General features: G+C 34.8%; 1 protein-coding gene across 1 annotated transcript in view; it reads left to right on the top strand.

Annotated features, from left to right (window-relative positions):
* EVC2 (EvC ciliary complex subunit 2) overlaps positions 1 to 18,199 on the top strand; it is a 176,918-nt gene that overhangs the window by 22,103 nt on the left and 136,616 nt on the right. Inside the window, 2 exon segments of the mRNA XM_044681763.1 lie at positions 4,033 to 4,219; positions 14,235 to 14,344. Of these exon segments, the coding sequence (XP_044537698.1) occupies positions 4,033 to 4,219; positions 14,235 to 14,344 (297 nt within the window).

Here is an 18,199-nt window from a genome sequence, read left to right as displayed (position 1 = left end):
AAATTAGGAGAGAGAGAGAGAGAGAGAGAGAGAGAGAGAGAGAGAGAGAGAGAGAGAGAGAGAGAGAGAGAGAAAATCAGGTTAGGTTCTCATGATTTGTTATTGAAAAAGTCTTGAAAAAAATAAATTTATTCCTTTCTTTAATTATCTGTTATCCCATCTTCTTTGAAAAGCAATGCTATTCCTACTTCAATCTTCATGTTTCAATTTAGCAAATCAAACCCTTTGGCTTTTTCGTAGCTTTCAGCCCTGGCTTTAGCCCATTTGACCTTCATGATTCCCAACATTTTCCTAAGGGACCACATCACTCTTTTGTAGGCAGTCTGTTTCCTGCCTTTGTTTCCATCTTCTTTGAATCTTTTAAAATTCTTTGTTGATGAGTTCCAACTAAAACCCTAGGATCCCTTGATTTCCATTGTTTCTTTAAAAAAACTTTACCTTTGGTCTTAGAATCAATACTTTATACAATCTGTATTGTACATATAAGACATTATTTCTCAATTCTTCCCTCCAGAGATCATCTACCAAATGTTTTTTGGAATAAATTATTCCCTTATACTGCTATATTCCTATTATAACTCACATCCTACCAAGTCTTAATTATATCAAAAACTTTCAAAAATTTTCTACAGTGTCTGGATGAACATCTGTCAGATATATTCAGGAAGTGGTTCCTGCATTGGTTGAGAGGTTAGATATCTCTAAAGTGCTTTCTAAATCTAAAATTCTATAAAACTATATATAATGTTATGCTGAGATATCTGTGTATATATGCATATGTGTGTACATACCTACATGCATATATATGTGTGTACATATGTATAGAATATGTAAAATGCATCTATCTATCTATCTATCTATCTATATATCTATATATATATATATAGAGAGAGAGAGAGAGAAAGAGAGAGAGAAAGAGAGAGAGACAGAGAGAGAGAGAGACAGAGAGAGAGAGAGAGAGAGAGAGAGAGAGAGAGAGAAATATGAAGGGCAGTATGGCTTCCATTTATTTAAAAGATCTTTTATGTACAAAATCCACTGGTAACGTTCACAGTAGTTTCAGCATATATTTCAGTTTCCTAGAGATTTCTTGGATTTCTATATTTCATCCACACAAATACACACATCTATCCATCTATCTATCTATTTACTAAAATATTACTAAAGGATCATGAATAATAAATAAGAATTCATGAACAACAGCCAGTCTTTACTACATGCCAGGTCCTGTGCTAAATCCTGATCATACAAATACAAGCAATACTCTCTGCTCGTCAGTGGGTTAGAAAAGGGAGACATATGGAGTTGGAGGGGGAAAAAAAGCTACATTTCCTATGTAAATGATGCTCCTAATCCTTTGGCTGCAATAATCTCTTAAAAATGAGAGAAAACAAAAATATTTGCAACTGTTTTTAAGCCTTCATCATTTATATCCTTCTCTAAAGCATGGAGTCCATAGTATATCATCAATATAATGCTACAAATTTTTTATCTTCTATTAATGTTCACCCAAATGCTTTCTCACATTCTTTTAAAATATGATTATTATTATGAAATCCTGTTGTATTAGGTTAAATGAAAATTTCTCTTAGAATTTCAGAAGTATTAGAATCAGAGAGTGCTTATACATGTAAATTAGTTTCAATTAGGTTCTTTAAAGGAAAGATAGCTTCCAATTTGACATCCAATTAATATTTTTTTGTTTTATCTTGTCTGCCTTTTAAAAATATTTTAAATATAGCTGAACAGATGCTTTGTTACCATCAGACAAGTTAGCCATATGGGCATTCTCTTGTCACTTGGCTGGAAAACAACCTTGAAGTTTTTAATGTTATTCTAGAAAACTCCCATTTTTATTAATTTCTGAATATATGGGGGAATCATCACTATTATGGCCCAAATGTATATTTTAGAAGATATTTTCAAAGCTCTGTTAAATAAGTTTTCTCTTATAAGGGATTTGAGGGAAAAAAATTAAAAAAGGGGACTCGAGGGGTCATTTGATCCCTCTCTTGCCACTATCACAGATCATGTATCAAGTAGCCAGTGGAGTTTTTTGTTTTAGTCAGGGATATATGTGATTACGTTTTCCTTTGCTAGAACTCCTAAAGCCTCATCCTCAACTTTTCTTGAGGGTTAGAGGCAAATATTTTACATTCAATATTCTAAGTTTTGTACCAGATTTAAAGGAATGTCCCCTTTACCAGGACCAAGCTCATTAAAAGACAACAAAAAAAGCTACCTCTCCAGTCCAATCACATGGAGTTCCACTGGCACCAAACCAATTTTCTGCCACCTTATTCTGATGACTATTACTCTGGCAGGAGCCAATTGCTCCCTCCAAAGTAGCTAGAAGGTAATGGGATGTCAGTTTTTTTAAATATAACAATATTAGGATCATTTCCAAAGCTCTTTACCACAATGGATTGCTTTCACTGTATGAAACTTGAATTTCTTTTGCAATTACCAAGTCAGATGATCATTAGAACCAAAAGTTTACAGCTGTAATGAGACTTGGGGGTTAAATAGTACAACCATCTTCATCATTCATAAAGCTAATTCAAATATATCTTGATTAGTTCTTGCACCATCATTTTCACCAATAATCTGATCTATGCATATAGCCTTTAATAAATTTTTATTATAAAATTTCACTAGGAGTTGATCCCAATTTCTCAAAGTCTCCTGTATCAATACTTAAGTTGCAGTACCTAGAGTCAACCTGGAAAAAGCTCTAAGTATGGACCCAGCAATGACTATGGATCTCTCTTATATGGACGTCTTAGGTCCCTACCAGTTTGAAATCTGTGGTCCTTTGACCATAAATTTCTTAGTCTCTCAATGACCCAGACAACTCTTTAACAATATAACTGGGTGGAGTAGAAAGGGAAAAACATTATGCACCTACTATGTGCCAGGCATTGTGCTAAGTGTTTCACACATATTATATTAATTGAATTAACCATGACTTATAAATCATTATTGTTGGAAATGACTTTCTAGGTTGCAAAACCCATCCTTGAATGCTAGTGCTGAATTCAGAGTGAAAAAGCAGAAGTTACAATTCTAGTTCGGTTGCTTACTATGTTTGTGACTTGGGCAAGTCACATCCTCTCTGGACCTCCTCCATAGAACAAAGAGGTTAGACTAAACAAAGAAATTAAGATTCAACCTTTTAGAACTGAGGACAGGAGGAAGAAACTGAGATTCAGCCTTTTAGTGACTTAGGATCTAAGGATCCTACAATTAGTATCTAAAGTAGGATTCTAAGTTCTCATTCTAAAGCTATGATAATTTGGATGGCCTAATTAAATTATATCTTTATTGCTTGACGATTTGCAAAGATTTCTTCTCATAAAAGTATAAGTATCATTCTGATATTCCAGATGAAGAAACAGGCTTACAAAAGTAGCGATTTGTTCACAAGTGCACTCATAATGTGACATCCAGCTCTTGAATTCAGATCCTTGCCTCTCAATGTTCAGGACTCTTTCCACTATGCTGAGATGTCATTCTTCTTAAATATGAGAGAGAAATAAATAAATGTGATGGAGTGAATTGGCAATGAAATGTGTATTTATGAAGGTCTTCAAATGGCAAATGAAAATGATAACATCACTTCATTCATAATTTATGAAGAAATCTCCTGTTAATAACGTACCCCTTGTGCTTATGCTGATTTTCGGAGTCTGCCAAACTCTGATTACGATATTATACTGTGAGACTTCTGTACCAGGCTGTAGCTCAGGTTCATGGATTCCTAATTGCACTCACAGCTAACATTTCTCTGCAAAAACTGTTATACTGTATTTCAAAATAGAGCTTTTCGATCATGGTGTCTCCAAGCAACAGCCTGACATGCATGAGTTCAGAATCTCCTTGGGAGTTTCAAATCAAACTGAGCCTGACAAATCTTCAGAACACTGAAGACACCGCAGCACCCTCCTTTTTGGAAGATTTCACTTCCACTGGTGAATCTTTGAAACTCTTGGTGGGAAACACTGCATTGATTTCTCCTCCTTTTTGCCGTAGGTGTCCCAGCAGAGTGAGGCTGAGACTGCCTCTGTGAGACTTCTCATTAACAATACCAAGACGCCATCTGCAGCCAATCTCTCAGATCTTGTCCTGCTAGACAATATTACAGGCCTCACTGTACTGGAATCCTCTGGAAATAAGACTTCAGAAGGATTTCAAGTATTCAGAAAGAAATTTCTCCAAGGTAACTTTTCGTGTATGCTAAATTAATACAGTAAAACCCTGACTGTTGTCGTTGTTGTTCACTTGTTTCCATCATACTCAACTCTTTGTGATCCCATTTGGGATCTTCTTGGCAAAGAGACTGGAGTGGTTTGTCCCTTCCTTCTTCAGGTCATTTTACAGATGAGGAAACTGAGGCAAACAGGGTTCATTTTTTTGTTCTGAGTCCTACAGGTCAAATTTGAACTCAGGAAGATGAGTCTCCATGATTCCAGACCTGGCACTCTATCCATTATGCCAATGGGCTACCCATTAATTAAAGAGAAAAACTGTGTGATACAGAATAAATAGAAATGAATGACTCAAGCTAGAGAACCTGCCTTGGATACTTATTTCTAGTGTAACTTTGGGAACTCATTTATTTTCTAGTTTGTCTTGCTTTTTTTGTTTTTGTTTTTGTTTTTTTTTGGCTGTTGAATGAGGGAGTTGTACTAGATGGTCTCTGAAGCCTCCCTTCTAGCTCTCTGTCTGTGTATCTATAATCTCTGGTCCCATGAAGCGTATACTGTATAGAGTTTTCCATCCTCTTCCCCCTTTACTTTTTATAAGAAAGTGGCAACTACTTTGGGATATATACGTGTGTATACATATATGTTCACACATATGTATATTATGTATATATTCATTTATTTAGTATTGTAGCTTTATAATAATAATGTTGAAGCTCCATAGAGAGCCAGTATCAGAGTAAAATAAACCTGGGTTCAAGCCCTGTCTCTAACTCATTCTGGCTCTGACTGTGAATAAGTCATTTAACCTCCAGATGCCCTGAGGCAACTCTAAGACTCTAGAGGTATATTAATAAATGTATACACACACATCTGTGTTGTAGATGACTATTTGATCTACTTTGGTGAAAGGGATTTCCATACTGGTGATATAACAGTTGTAAGGGGTAAAAAGTGATTTTGGTTGGGTGAATATTAAAAGGTTTGGTCACCAGGGAATTAAATAATTATCAATCCCCAATTAAAGTCAAAGTGATTTTTTTTATGGAAGTTTATTTACAAGTGAAAAGAGAGAGAGAAAGTAAGAAAATTAGAGAGAGGATAAGGTAAAATAATTAATCTGGCACACTAAATAATTTGCTCCGGTTCCTGGTTTAGCCCAAGCAGACCTAACTAGTATTCAGGCTGAGGCCCATGGCCCGAAGAGGGGGGATGAATGAAGCAAAAGCTTCAGTCTCAGAATCTCTTTTTAAAGAGACTTTCCTTTAGAGAAATCCAAAAAGATTTAGTCTTTACACTCACCAAGTGAAATTCTAAGGGAAAGATTTAAGAACAGTCTCACCAAGTCCAAGGACTCAGCCAGTGGCCCTCCAGATCCAAGTCAGGAACAAGAAGAGCTCCTTCAGATCCAAGACACAAACAAGAAGAGATGAACTGAACTCACTGAACTCTCTTTTTAAAGGGGCTTCATTTGTATCACTTCTTGTGCCTTCCTCTTAGTTTATGTGTCTAATCACAACAGATGCTTTTCTTAGGACTGCCCAGGAGGCAGTCAGTAAATTCTGATTCGTCACTCAGTCTAGCACATGTGAGTCACAGACCTCCCAACTTGTGAGTTAAGTGGAGTTGTTTACAGTTTTGGTGATTAGATTTGAGAATGGCCAAGGTAGATTTAATCTTATTATCACAATCCCCACTGTGATCATTTGGGAGACTCATCTCCCCAATTGATCATTTAATGTAATCATCTTGTACCCTAAAAATCTTCTAACTACAATAGTTAGAGATAAGAAGTAAGTAGGAGAAATAGAAAGAAAGAAAGCAAAATCCATGCGCATTGACAAAAAGCCAGTTAGGGGGCAATTCCCTTTGGCATACAAGTTACAATTAAAATAATTTTGTTTAATTCCCTTAAGTTCAATCTATTGCACCCCAGAGTTCATTCTAGATCATCTTGATTAAGTGTGGGTGTCTGCAGGTATATTGTCTGGATCATCTTGATTCAGTGTAGGTTTCTGCAGGTATCTTTCTCCAAATAGTTCCTCTGGATTCAAAGCGTTAGCAGGCTTCTTATCCTGAAAATTTTCTCGAACAAAATTTTAAATCTTCTTTTGTTTTTTTTTTTATGAAAATACAATGCCCCCTGAATAGGGTGTTGACCAACACCCAGATCAACTCAGAATATATTGTTGAGTTATGGGGTATATGAGTCAATTATCAAAAGAAAAACCAAAAACATAAAAAGAAAAACAAATAGAAGAAAAATTAAACTTTAGGAGAAATAAAAAATTCAAAATCAGAATCAAAATATTAAAAATCTATGTATTTAAAAATTTCTGACAAGAATAAATTCATAGCAGGCCCTTGTATTTGGGTCCAAATAAGGCAATTTCTATCCCACTAGTCTGTAGGACAAAATGCAATAATATTGCACTTATCCATTAGCAGCCAAGACTACAGGAAGCTGCCATTCTATAAGAGAGAAAAGAGGACAAGATTTGTGTGCAAGGGACGTGTCATTCCCTGGTCTGATTTACCTTTGTTCTCAGGGATAGGGTGAGTCAGGATGATGGCCAACCTTCGGTATTTGACTGGCAGTGTAGTATGAAGCTTCCTACATCTCAACATATGTCAAGCATCGCAACTTTGAGTCTTACACTAAGTTCAAGTTCTTTAATATTGGCTTGGAAGTTCCTCAGTCCTACCTGCATTGGCATGGTCTTTTTAACCTTGTGCTCCTTGACACTGTGCAGTTTCTCATCAATCCCATTGGGATTGGTTGGTCTCCATGATCTTGTGCTTCTTAGCACTGTTTAGTGGCTCTTGTGTTCCCTTCTCCTGGAATCAGACAGAAACATTAATCACATCCCCATAATATTTACCAATAAATGGCAGGTTCCCAATGTCTAAAGCTTTGTGGGTATATATTAATATTACAGCAAATATGTCCAGGACCAAAATAATATCTTCAGTTTCTATACCCTTAAAAATGTTACATACCATTTCTTTCAAAGTGTCCAAATGAGTCATATAATGCAACTATCACTTTCTCCATTTTACAGTCAAGGAATATACAAGGGAAAACAATTTGCTTAAAGACACGTTAATTAATATCAGTATCAGATTTTTTGCCCCTAAGATCAGTGTTCTTTTAGATATATAAATATCATGATATGTGGTATATATACGATACTATATTGATTGTATGTATTGGAGGTACTGTGGAGAAGACAATATCCCTGCTTTCAGGGAATCATAATTAATTCAGAGGAAATAAGGCATATTTATCAATAATTAAATAAGAGTATAAGTGTCTAAAATCAATAGAAAGTTCTATGCAACAAAATTGATAGAGAGATCCCTTCTAGGCTGGAGTATGAGTTATGCTTTAGGCAAGAGTTGTCATTTTGAGCAAGGTTTGTTTTTTTTTAAACCCTTACCTTCTATCTTAGAATCACTACTGTGTATAGATTCCAAAGCAGAAGAGCAGTAAGGGCTAGGCAATTGGGGTTAAGTGACTTGCCCAGGGTCACACAGCTAGGAAATGTCTAATGCCAGATTGAACCCAGGACCATCTGACTTTAGTCCTGGAGTTCTATCTACCAAGCCATCTAGCTGCACCTAAGCAAGATCCTGATAGTTGTGTGTGCACATATTGGGTAAATGAACAAGGCTGGGAAAAAGGTTATCTCAGGTAGTAAACAATAGGACTAAAAGCAAGGAGAGAGACCATAAAATCTAAGATGTGTCTAAGAGGTTGGAAAGGCTAAAGAATTCTGACTAATTCAATGACCGCACATGATTCCAAAAGACTGATGATCCAATATGCTGATAAAGAGGTTGTAGACTAAGGTGCAAAATAATGTGAGAATTTGCTGGTTTGACTATTCTTATTTTTAAGGATTTTTTTTAATTTAGGGGGAAATAGGAAGGGAAGGAGGCCTTAGAAAAGGAAAGAAGGAAGAAAGGAAGGAGAAAAAAGGAAGAAAGAAAAGAGTCATTGAAGAATTTTTAGCAAATACACATAAAAAGGCCAGAAGGAAGACCAGAAAGAATCAAAGACAAATAGCACAGCTTTGAGTAACACATTTAATTGCATACCTAAAAAGAAAAGCAAACTGTACATAACAGAGATTTATAATTTCATGTACAACCCTGTTTCAGTTCTACTATGTACATGAAGCGCAAATTTTATTTTGTTTCAAGTTCAGAGTTAAAAAAAATAAAATTCAAAAACAGAAGCAAAAAAAAATCTTAAAAAATATGTCTGAGAAACAGCAAGTAGGACATTTTGGCTCAAGCTTGAAGTATATAAGGGTTAGTTTTATGAACCAGAGCCAGAAAAGTAGATTGGAGATGAAATACATTAGGGATTTAGCTAAATGGAAAAAAAAAATTTAAAATACCAAAACATTCAACTCACCATCCTTACCTCTTACTACAGAAATTGTTCATACTGAGCAATAAAATATATTCTTTCCTCAGAATGGAAGGAATTCTAAACTCATCTAATCTAGTTTATGCTTGAAGCATAAATTCCCTTTATAGAATCCCTGGCAAATGGTTATCTGTTTGTTTGAAAGTTTATAATTATGACCCAGAGGCATTATTAGATGTTAAGCTGATGTTCAGTTATTGCAAAAGGATATTGGCTTAACCCTGAATTAGCCACCATATCCAATTTATTAAAATGCCTCATTATCACAGGATCTGCCCCAAGGCCATCAGGTCCAAAGCAATATCTGAACCAGAATCTCTCTTGCAAAGCACTCAGTAAATGCTTTGGACTGACCTCCTCTTGAAGACCTCTAAGGAGGGGATATCCACTACCTCTCTAGACAAATCATTGCACTTTGGCACAGATAAAATTGTTTGGAAGTTAGGAACTTGATAAAAATGCTTGACTAAAGCTGCCTTTTATTCACTGCCCTAATCCTGCCCTCTGGGGCTCAGAAGAGCAAATCTAATCCCTTTCCCCTAGACAATCCTTCTGATACTGGAAGAGCTCTCTAATTTTTGTCTTCTCAAGAATAAAAATCCCAATTTTGGTAAAGCCAATAATCCAATTTATGATCCACTGATCTTTTAATATGCATTATCATATATTTTATATGTGAGATATTCCACAAAGCCCTTTGCAAACGTTAAAGAACTATAAAATTGCCAGCCATTGGTGATCCCTATTATATCTTAAGGGTCATTGAAGAGTTTGAAATTGTAGTAACAAGACTTGGTTCTGCTAATTACTAAATATACAATCTTGGACAATTCACTTAACCTCTCCAAATTTACACATCTTATAAAATGAGTATGTTAGGATCAGTAATCTCTAATGATATTTTTAATTGCAGATCTAATTCTATCACCCACAGTCTTCCCTGAAGTATGACATTTATTACTCAACAAGATAGTCTAGATATGGTTTAACTGAGAAGCAGGATGGTGAAAAGGAGAAAGAACTGACCTTGAAATAAGAAAAACATGAGTTCAGGTTTTGTTTCTGATTCCTACTGGATGGGTAGGCTTGGGAAAGTCTCAACTTCTCAGTTCCTCAGGCAACTTTACAAGTCTCTTGATTTCTGAGCTGATTCTAACCACCAATCAGTAAACTTTTTTTAAGCATTTAGCAGTATACCAGGCATTATGCTAAGCACTGATCAGCACTTGTCAAAGGGAGTTCTTTCTCCCTACAAAGATAACAAATGGAATAAAAGAAATGGTTTGTCTAAGGCAAAATACTGAGGGGTTATCAATGCAGCTTAAATTTGCTTGAAGATAGCTAGGTGGCACAATGTCCAAGGCCTAAAATCAGGAAGACTCACCTTTTTGAGTTCAAATCTCACTTTGGACACTTACTGTCATGTCACTTAACCCCAATAGATTCAGTTGCCTCATCTCTAAAATCAGTTGGAGAAGGAAATAGCAAAACACTCCAGTAACTTTGCCAAGAAAAACCCAAAAAGGTTATGGAGAATCTAACACAACTGAACAACAAAAATTTGTGTGAGCTTTCATGGCTGTTATATCACTTTTTTTATTAAATTGAAATTTGAAGTCCATTTAAAAAAATAGAAAACTGTCATTTACCCATGTCTTTCCTTGGTGAAAGTTGATTTTTTGAACCTGTGTAAAACTTCACATTTTTCACTATTAAATGTCTTTATATCATATTTGACCCAACAGTCTGGATTACTGAGATTACTTGGATCCTGTCTCTGTCACCAAATGTACTAACTTTCTAATTCTAGCTTTGGGATATTGTCATATTTCAACAGGAAGCATTTTCTCCTTTTAATAGTTGATAATCATGCTGCTTCCTATATATTGAGCACATTTGAAGTTTGAGCTAAATCTATGTAATATAGTACGGTGAAGGCTGGATTTAGTGTCAAAAACCAAGGTTCAAATGATGACTTTAATAACTACCTCTATGACTTTGGATATGCCCCTTCCTTTCCCTTTCTTTATTACATTAGTGTCCTCAGCTATAAACTGAGGAGATTGGACTATATATTCTTAAGGCTGTTTTCAACTCTCAATTCTATGCGCATCAACTATACACAAATGGTTCAATTAGTTATCCCCAAAAATACTTTCCAATCTGGTTAGAAGCTCTGCTGATTAGATATAGAAAGAAAAAAATGTATTTCTTACTGAGAAAAGCTGAATAAGTTTTAGTATCAATAAAGATCATTCTGATAAATAGTTTAACACAATCTCCTAATTTTCTCTAGTTTCCATTTTTAGGAAAATCTTTTAAAATGGCCCACTTGCCACAATTTTTGACAGTTTTTATAACAAACCAAAAAAAAAAAAAAAGAAAGTGAATAAAAATAGCCTTAAGTTTGTTTTGTAAAACTTAAGAAAATTCATAGTTAAATGTAATGATAGTATCAAAACTTTTTACCTAACATATTTTTAAAATATAATTTATACTTTCACATTGCACTCACATATATCTCATTTGGTGGTAATAATATTTTTAATAGCTGAAATAATATATAATTTTTATAGTGAATAGCATTTTTGTACATTAGGTCTTCTGATTTTTATAACTACTCTCTGAATTAGAGAACAGGTTGTATCATCATTTTACAGTTGAGGAAAGTGAGCCAGATTGGTCCAAAGTAATGCAGATTATCAGTAGTTTTCTGGGTAGGAAATAGACTAGAGTCAAGAGGTATTGGAGGCATGATTGAAAACACTGATTTTCAGGGTAGGGATTGAAATAATTGTCAAAGAATAATCAGAATTCAGTCCCATAACACATCAAAATTCTTAAAAAAAAAAAAAGCCTTCTGATAAGACAAGTCTAGCTAATTGGAACCATTGTGTGGATTGTGTGGTTTGACAATGATTGTAGAAAACCTGCTAGGTGACTGGATGGTCTTTCTTATTCAGTGTGTCTTTTTAAGACAAGAGGTCAAAATTAAAGGTCTATTGTAACATTCCTAGATTGATACATTATGAATAACAACGGCTTATGGACTTGGAATCATAGGTTAATAGGATTGATATCTAGAAGGGATCTAAGAAATAATGTCCATCAGTATAAGATAATAGACATAGATTATATAGCCTAACCTTTGGACTTAAGGGATCATCTGTGTTAACTTCCTTATTTTAAAGATGAGGAAACTGAGGCACTGAGAGTTTGAGTGATTTGCCCAAATGGCAGAACTGAAATTTGAGCCCATTTCCTCTGACACTAAATCTATGTCTCTATCCTTTGTACTTAAGATTTAAAAGTTTTTAGTATTATGGGCCTCTTTTGTCAATCTAATGAAGCCCATGGTCTCCTGTTCAAAATAAATTTGATTTCCGACCTCAGACACTTCCCAGCTATGTGACCTTGGGCAAGTCACTTGACCCCCATTGCCTACCGTTACCAATCTTCCACCTATAAGTCAATACACAGAAGTTAAGGGTTTAAAATTTAAAAATAAATAAACAAATAAACAAACAAATAAATAAATAAATAAATTTGATTGCCTAAAATAAAATACACAGTATTTCCAGGGAAATAAGTTTATATTGAAACACATTTATCAAAATATTCTTTGTAATATTCCAAATTTATGATCCTGAGGTTAAGAATTCCTATTTGATGTTGTTGTTTAGACATTTTCAGTCATGTCCTGCTTTTTGTGATCCCTTTTTGGGTTTTCTTGGCTAAGAAACTGGAATACTATTTCTTAGCTCATTTGACAGATGAGGAAACTGAGGCAAACAGGGTTAAATAACTTGCCCAGGATCACCCAGGGAGTAAGTGCCTGAGCCTGATTTGAACTCAGGAAGAAGAATCTTTCCCAACTGCAGGCCTGGCACTTCTGGACACTATGCCATAAGAATTCCTATTCTATAACATGAGTGCTTTTCTAAACTGAAGACTGAACAAATTAAGTCACTTTCTCCAGGTCACACAGGTGACAAACAGTAGAGGGAGTATCCAAACCCATAACCTCTAATACCATATCCAAGATTCCTGGATACTACATCAAGAGACATGGATTCACATTCTAGCTGTGAAAGCATTTGTGACCTTAGTTAAGCTTTATGTGTTACTCTTTCTTCATCTGGAAAACAGAAGAAACTATATTTATCTTAACTTTCTCATAACATTGTTTTTGGGGAAAATCAGTTTGTAAATATTATAGCCCTATGCAAGTGTGAGGTATTATTTCTAGAACTCTTCCCAGTTTCCAAAGTTTTTCTCACTGTAATCCTCTGCAGTTATTAGAATTTGTGACATAGAAGGAGGACGATAGGACAGGGTTAGAATATCATTCCTCAAAGGAGGCAACTCAGAAAGGTTTTGACTTACTCATTCCTACCCTGAAAGTAATAGAACTGCCAATAAAAGCTATCTTCTGATGACTTATCTAATATGCTTCCATTAGTACCTATAAATTTATGCAATCCTAAAAATCAGTGCAAATTTTAAGGCAAATTGTTGTGAATTTTTATTCATATACTACTAATAGGATGGTTGTGAGATATTCCACTTTTTATTATCTTCATTTTACCAGAAAGGAAACTGAATTTCTGATGATTTAAATTATTCGTTCAAAGTAATACAATCCATGAGTGTGACCAAAATTCAAACTCAGGATTCTTCTAATGCCAAATTGAAAATACAACAAATCTTATAGTTGATAACCTTAGAGGTTTTGTAGTGAATCATAATGCATCATGGAGAAATTCCTTCCTTGTTTCTCTGATAGGGGATCATTCAACCTTTGAACCACATAATAATAGGATGATGAAACAGAGATGGAAAAAGCCTTTTCTGTTCAGTCATGTTCGACTCTTCGTGATCCCATTTGGGCATCTTGGCAAAGATACTAGAATGGTTTGCTATTTCCTTCTCCAGCTCATTTACACATAAGGAAACCGAGGCAAACAAGGTTAAGTGACTATAAGTGTCCAGGGTCACACAGTTATTAATTACCTGAGACCAGATTTGAACTTAGGAAGAAGAGTCTTCTTGACTCCAAACCCAGCAGTCTATTCACTGTACCACCCACATGCCCTTCAGACAATGGCCTTAAGCTCATCTAATTCAATCCATCCTTTTATTGACATGAAAGCTTATATAGCTGTAGTGACATCTTTAAAATTTCACCTAATAAGGGGCAGTCCCAGGACTCTAGCACTAGTCTTCTGACTCCAAGTCCAAATCTTTCCCAGTAACCAAACTATTTCTCCAAAAGTTGAGATCATTCAAAAGCCCTGCTTATAGTTTTAATTCACATTATTCATTAAACTTCATTCAGATTGCTCTAGGCACCACAAGCTCTGTTTTTGCTGATGGAGAACAAAACTTTATTTGATGTTTTCTTTCCTTGGGGGTCAAGATGGGGCTGTCAGTCAGATTTAAAAGGCTCTTTTTGCTTCCAAAATTGGATGAGATAGTTGCATTATTATGATCCTCAATCCCTGGGATAATGGAGGGGGGTGGGAAATGGGCAGTTTATTGGGTGTCCAGGGATTCTAATGGTGTTTCTTTTGGACTCTTTGTTTCAACAGCTGGTGATTTTTACTCAATAAGCTACAGTGCCCTGCTGAAGGCCAAGGAAGCCAGAAACAGCAAGATTCTGAGTCTCCCTGCTCAACTAACATTTCACAGTCTATCCCTGGTATTTTGTTCCTTTTGGAATTTTTCCTTTTGTCTTATGATTGCAGTGGCTTGCAAATAGTAGTTATTAGTAGAATTGAATAGAATTGGGTGCTTTTTTTTTCTTTCCCATTACATGCAGTAAGAAGTTCCAATATAAGTTTTTCCAAACTTTGAGATCCAAATTGTCTCCTTCTTTCCTTCTTTCCCTTCCCACCTGTATTCCTGAGAAGGCAAGGAATTTTATCTAGGCCATATATGTAAAATCATGCAAAACATATTTCTGCATGGGACATATTATGAGAGAATATTCATGTAAAACCCAAACCCCAAAATAAACACACACACACACACACACAAATTTTTAAAAAGTAAAAAATAGTATACTTTGATCTGCATGCAGAGTCCATCAATTATTTTCTCTGGAGGTAGATAATATTTTCCCTCATAAGTCCTTCATAATTGTCTTTGATCATCATGTTGCTGATAATAGCTAATTTGCTGTAACTATGTACAATGTTCTCCTGATTCTTCTTACTTCATTCTTTATTAGTTCATGTAGATCTTTCCAGGTTTTTCTGAAATCAACCTACTCAACTTTTCTTTTATTTTTCAGTTTTTGAATTATATACTTAGTCACCATCAACAACAAAATAATTTAATGAAACAGTTATGTTAAGATTATGTGCAAAACCCCCAAATCCACATTGTTTACAAATTGTTTAAAATATGTGAATCATATATGTGTACTAATATAAACATCCTCTGATTTTGAGTTTCCTTTGGACATTTTTTACTTGGATACTTTTTTCTCTTGATTTTGTGGCTATTTTTCAAATGTAATTATAGTATGTATTAGTCTTATTCTTTTTTCTTATTTTCTTTATATTTTTAATATTTGTTATTTCTAATAGTATAATATAATCTATTACATTTAAATATCACAATCTATTTAGCCATTTCATTTCTCTCAATCATTGCATTTGTGTTATTTTCAGTTATTTTTTCATTACAAACAAGCTTTCATGAATATTTGCATAAATACACAGCTTTTTACCCTCTTAAAAATGCTATTAGGGCAAAATCCTTGTAATGGGATCCCTAGGCCAATGAACATGAATAGCTTTACAGCTCTTAATGCATATTTCCATCTTGTTTTCTAATAAACAACTCATAGTTGCTCTAGCAGTGTGATATTAGTCCTTTTTTTCAATGTTCCTATCACCTTTTAATTTGATCAACTTCACTCCTCTTGTTTTCAGTTAATATACATTACCAGGGCTATATTTAACTATATTAGGCATTAGGCAGCAAACACAATATGTTGCCAGGACCATACTCTTTCCAAAACAAAGTCTTTCCAGCTTGGTCATACTCAGTAGAACTTTTGTTCCAGTGCCACAGCTGCTCAGGAATACAGGGTTATCTCCATAGTAGAAGTGTTAAAGTAAGATTTTGAAGAATATTTATGCTCTCTAAATCATTGTTGTCCCACCAGAAACAATTTTTGGATTATATAACTACTCAAACTTAGACAAAATACAAGCCTCATGCAGGTGTGTATGTGTGTGTGTGGGTGTGTTCACATGTGTGTATGTTTATGTGTGTGTGTTCTCCAGATATCCATTATTTAACTTACGTAGGCTTCTATTTATCTCCTTAACTTCTTTCTTATTTATTTATTTTTGTTAGATTTATCTAGTTCTGAGAGGGAGAAAAAAGTCCTCTACTATTATTTTATCTTTTTCTATCTGTATCTCATTTTTCCTTTAAAAATCTTTAAAAAACTGTTGGTATAGTTCCAAATAATGCTTCATTATCCATTGTACCCTCCACTGAAATATAGTTACTCTGTTCATCCCTTTCAGTTATATGTATTTTAGTCCCAATACTGTCAGATATCATAACTTTTATTCCAGCCTTCTCTGGTTTAGCTGAAGCATAATGTATTCTGCTCTAGTCCTTCACCTTTACTGTATTTGTATCTCTCACTTTCAGTGTGTTTCTTGTAACATTGCTTTGGTTGTTGATCCTTTTTGCTATCGGTTTTCTTCCCTTGAGTGAATTTATTAATTTACAATCAACATCAGTTAATAGCTGTACATTTCCATCTACTCTGTTCCTCCTCACAGTTTGTTTCATTCTTCCTTTCTTTCCTTTCATCCTTCCTCAGATGTCCAATTTCCTTTGACCAATGCCTTTCTGATTCATACCCCTCACCCCAAATCCTCCTTTATCCTTATCCCTTGCCCTCTTAGATCCAAATTGGCCCACCTTTCCAGAGGTCCCTCTCTTGTTCCTTTCCTCTTACTTTTTAATTCTTATTCTATTCACCTTTCCAAAAATGCCTTCCTTATCCCCACAACTGTACCTTTTTACTTCTTGATATGAGTTCAGTTCTAAAAATCCCTTCCCAATTTTGTCCTTAGAGTTCCTCCCCTAAGCCCTCACCTTACATCCCTGCCTCTAGATATATAGTCCCCTCTAAGTATTCCTCTTTTCCATTAATTTATCCTCTTGCCATCCTTTCTCTTCTCCTCTTATTCCCTCAGTTTTCCCAAGGGAATTTCCATTACATACCTTATTCCATCTCCCCTCCTTCCTGTTTTTCTGTACATTAAGATTTTTCCTTCTAATTGTGTATTATTGTCTCTCTATCTTGGGTCTGATAAGAGTAAGGTTGGAGTATTATCAGCCTTCCAGCCCCTCCTCCCCTTGTACATGATGGTTCCTTCACTCATTCTTTTTCCATATGAGATAGCCATTCCACCCTACCTTCTTCTGGTCTATTCCACTATCATTCTGGCTTTTTCCATTACATTCACCTTGATCTTGAGTTTTCCATCCATACACTCCCCTTCAAAATACCCAGGCAATGATGCCATTCCCAGGGGCAATAGATCACATTTTTCCATCAAAACTCCAAGAAGTTTGATAGCTATTACCTTTTGGGTTACTTATGATTAGTTTTTTATTACCTTTGTATGTTTCTTAAAGATCAGACTTTCTACTGAGTTTGGATTTTTTCCCCCAGAAATAATTGAAACTCCTTTAGTTAATTAAAATCCATTTTTTATCTTTTATAATTATGTTTATCTTTGCTGAATTTGTTATGTTTTTGTTTCAAGCCCCATTCTTTTTTCCTACAAAATACTGTGTTATATGGCCTTTATTCTTTTAATGTTGCTCCTGCTGAGCCTTTTGTTAATCTGATTGTAGCTCAACAGAATTGAAATTGTTGTTTTTTTCTTGTTGCTTATAGCTTTTCTCCTTAAACTTGGAGCTATGAAATTTAGCAATGATATTCCTGTGCATTTTCATCTTTGGTTTTCTTTGAAGGGGTGATCAATGGATTCTTTCAATTTCTATTTTACTCTCTGATTCTAGAATTTCTGATCATTTTTCCTTAATGATTTGTTGGAGTATCGTGTCTAAATTCTTTTTGATTGTAACTTCTTGGAGTTTAAATATTCTTATATTGTCTCTCCTTGATCTGTTTTGCAGGTAGGTTGGTTTTGTGATAAATTATTGCATATTCTCCTCTATTATTTCATTCTTTGGATTTTGCTTTATTATTTCTTGTTGTCTTAGGTAATCATTAGCTTCCCTTTGCCCAATTCTAGTCCTTAAAACTTTATTTTCTTCTCTGAGTTGCTGGATCTCCTTTTTTCCATTTGGGCGATATTTCTTTCATAATTTTCTTGATTTTCTTGCACTGCTTTTATTTTCTAATTTTTCTTCCACATTTCTCATTTGGTTTTTGAGGTCTTTTTAAAGCTTTCCTAAAAGCTCCTTTAGCTTATGGCCATTTATCATATTTTTTTGCTGATTTTGAATTAGGTGTTTTTATTTCACCATCCTCTAACTTTGAGTCAAG

This window comes from Gracilinanus agilis, chromosome 6, assembly GCF_016433145.1.
Source record: "Gracilinanus agilis isolate LMUSP501 chromosome 6, AgileGrace, whole genome shotgun sequence".
Classification (NCBI taxonomy): domain Eukaryota; kingdom Metazoa; phylum Chordata; class Mammalia; order Didelphimorphia; family Didelphidae; genus Gracilinanus; species Gracilinanus agilis.
Note: the sequence above shows the minus strand (reverse complement) of the source record. Positions and strands in the feature narration are given on the sequence as shown.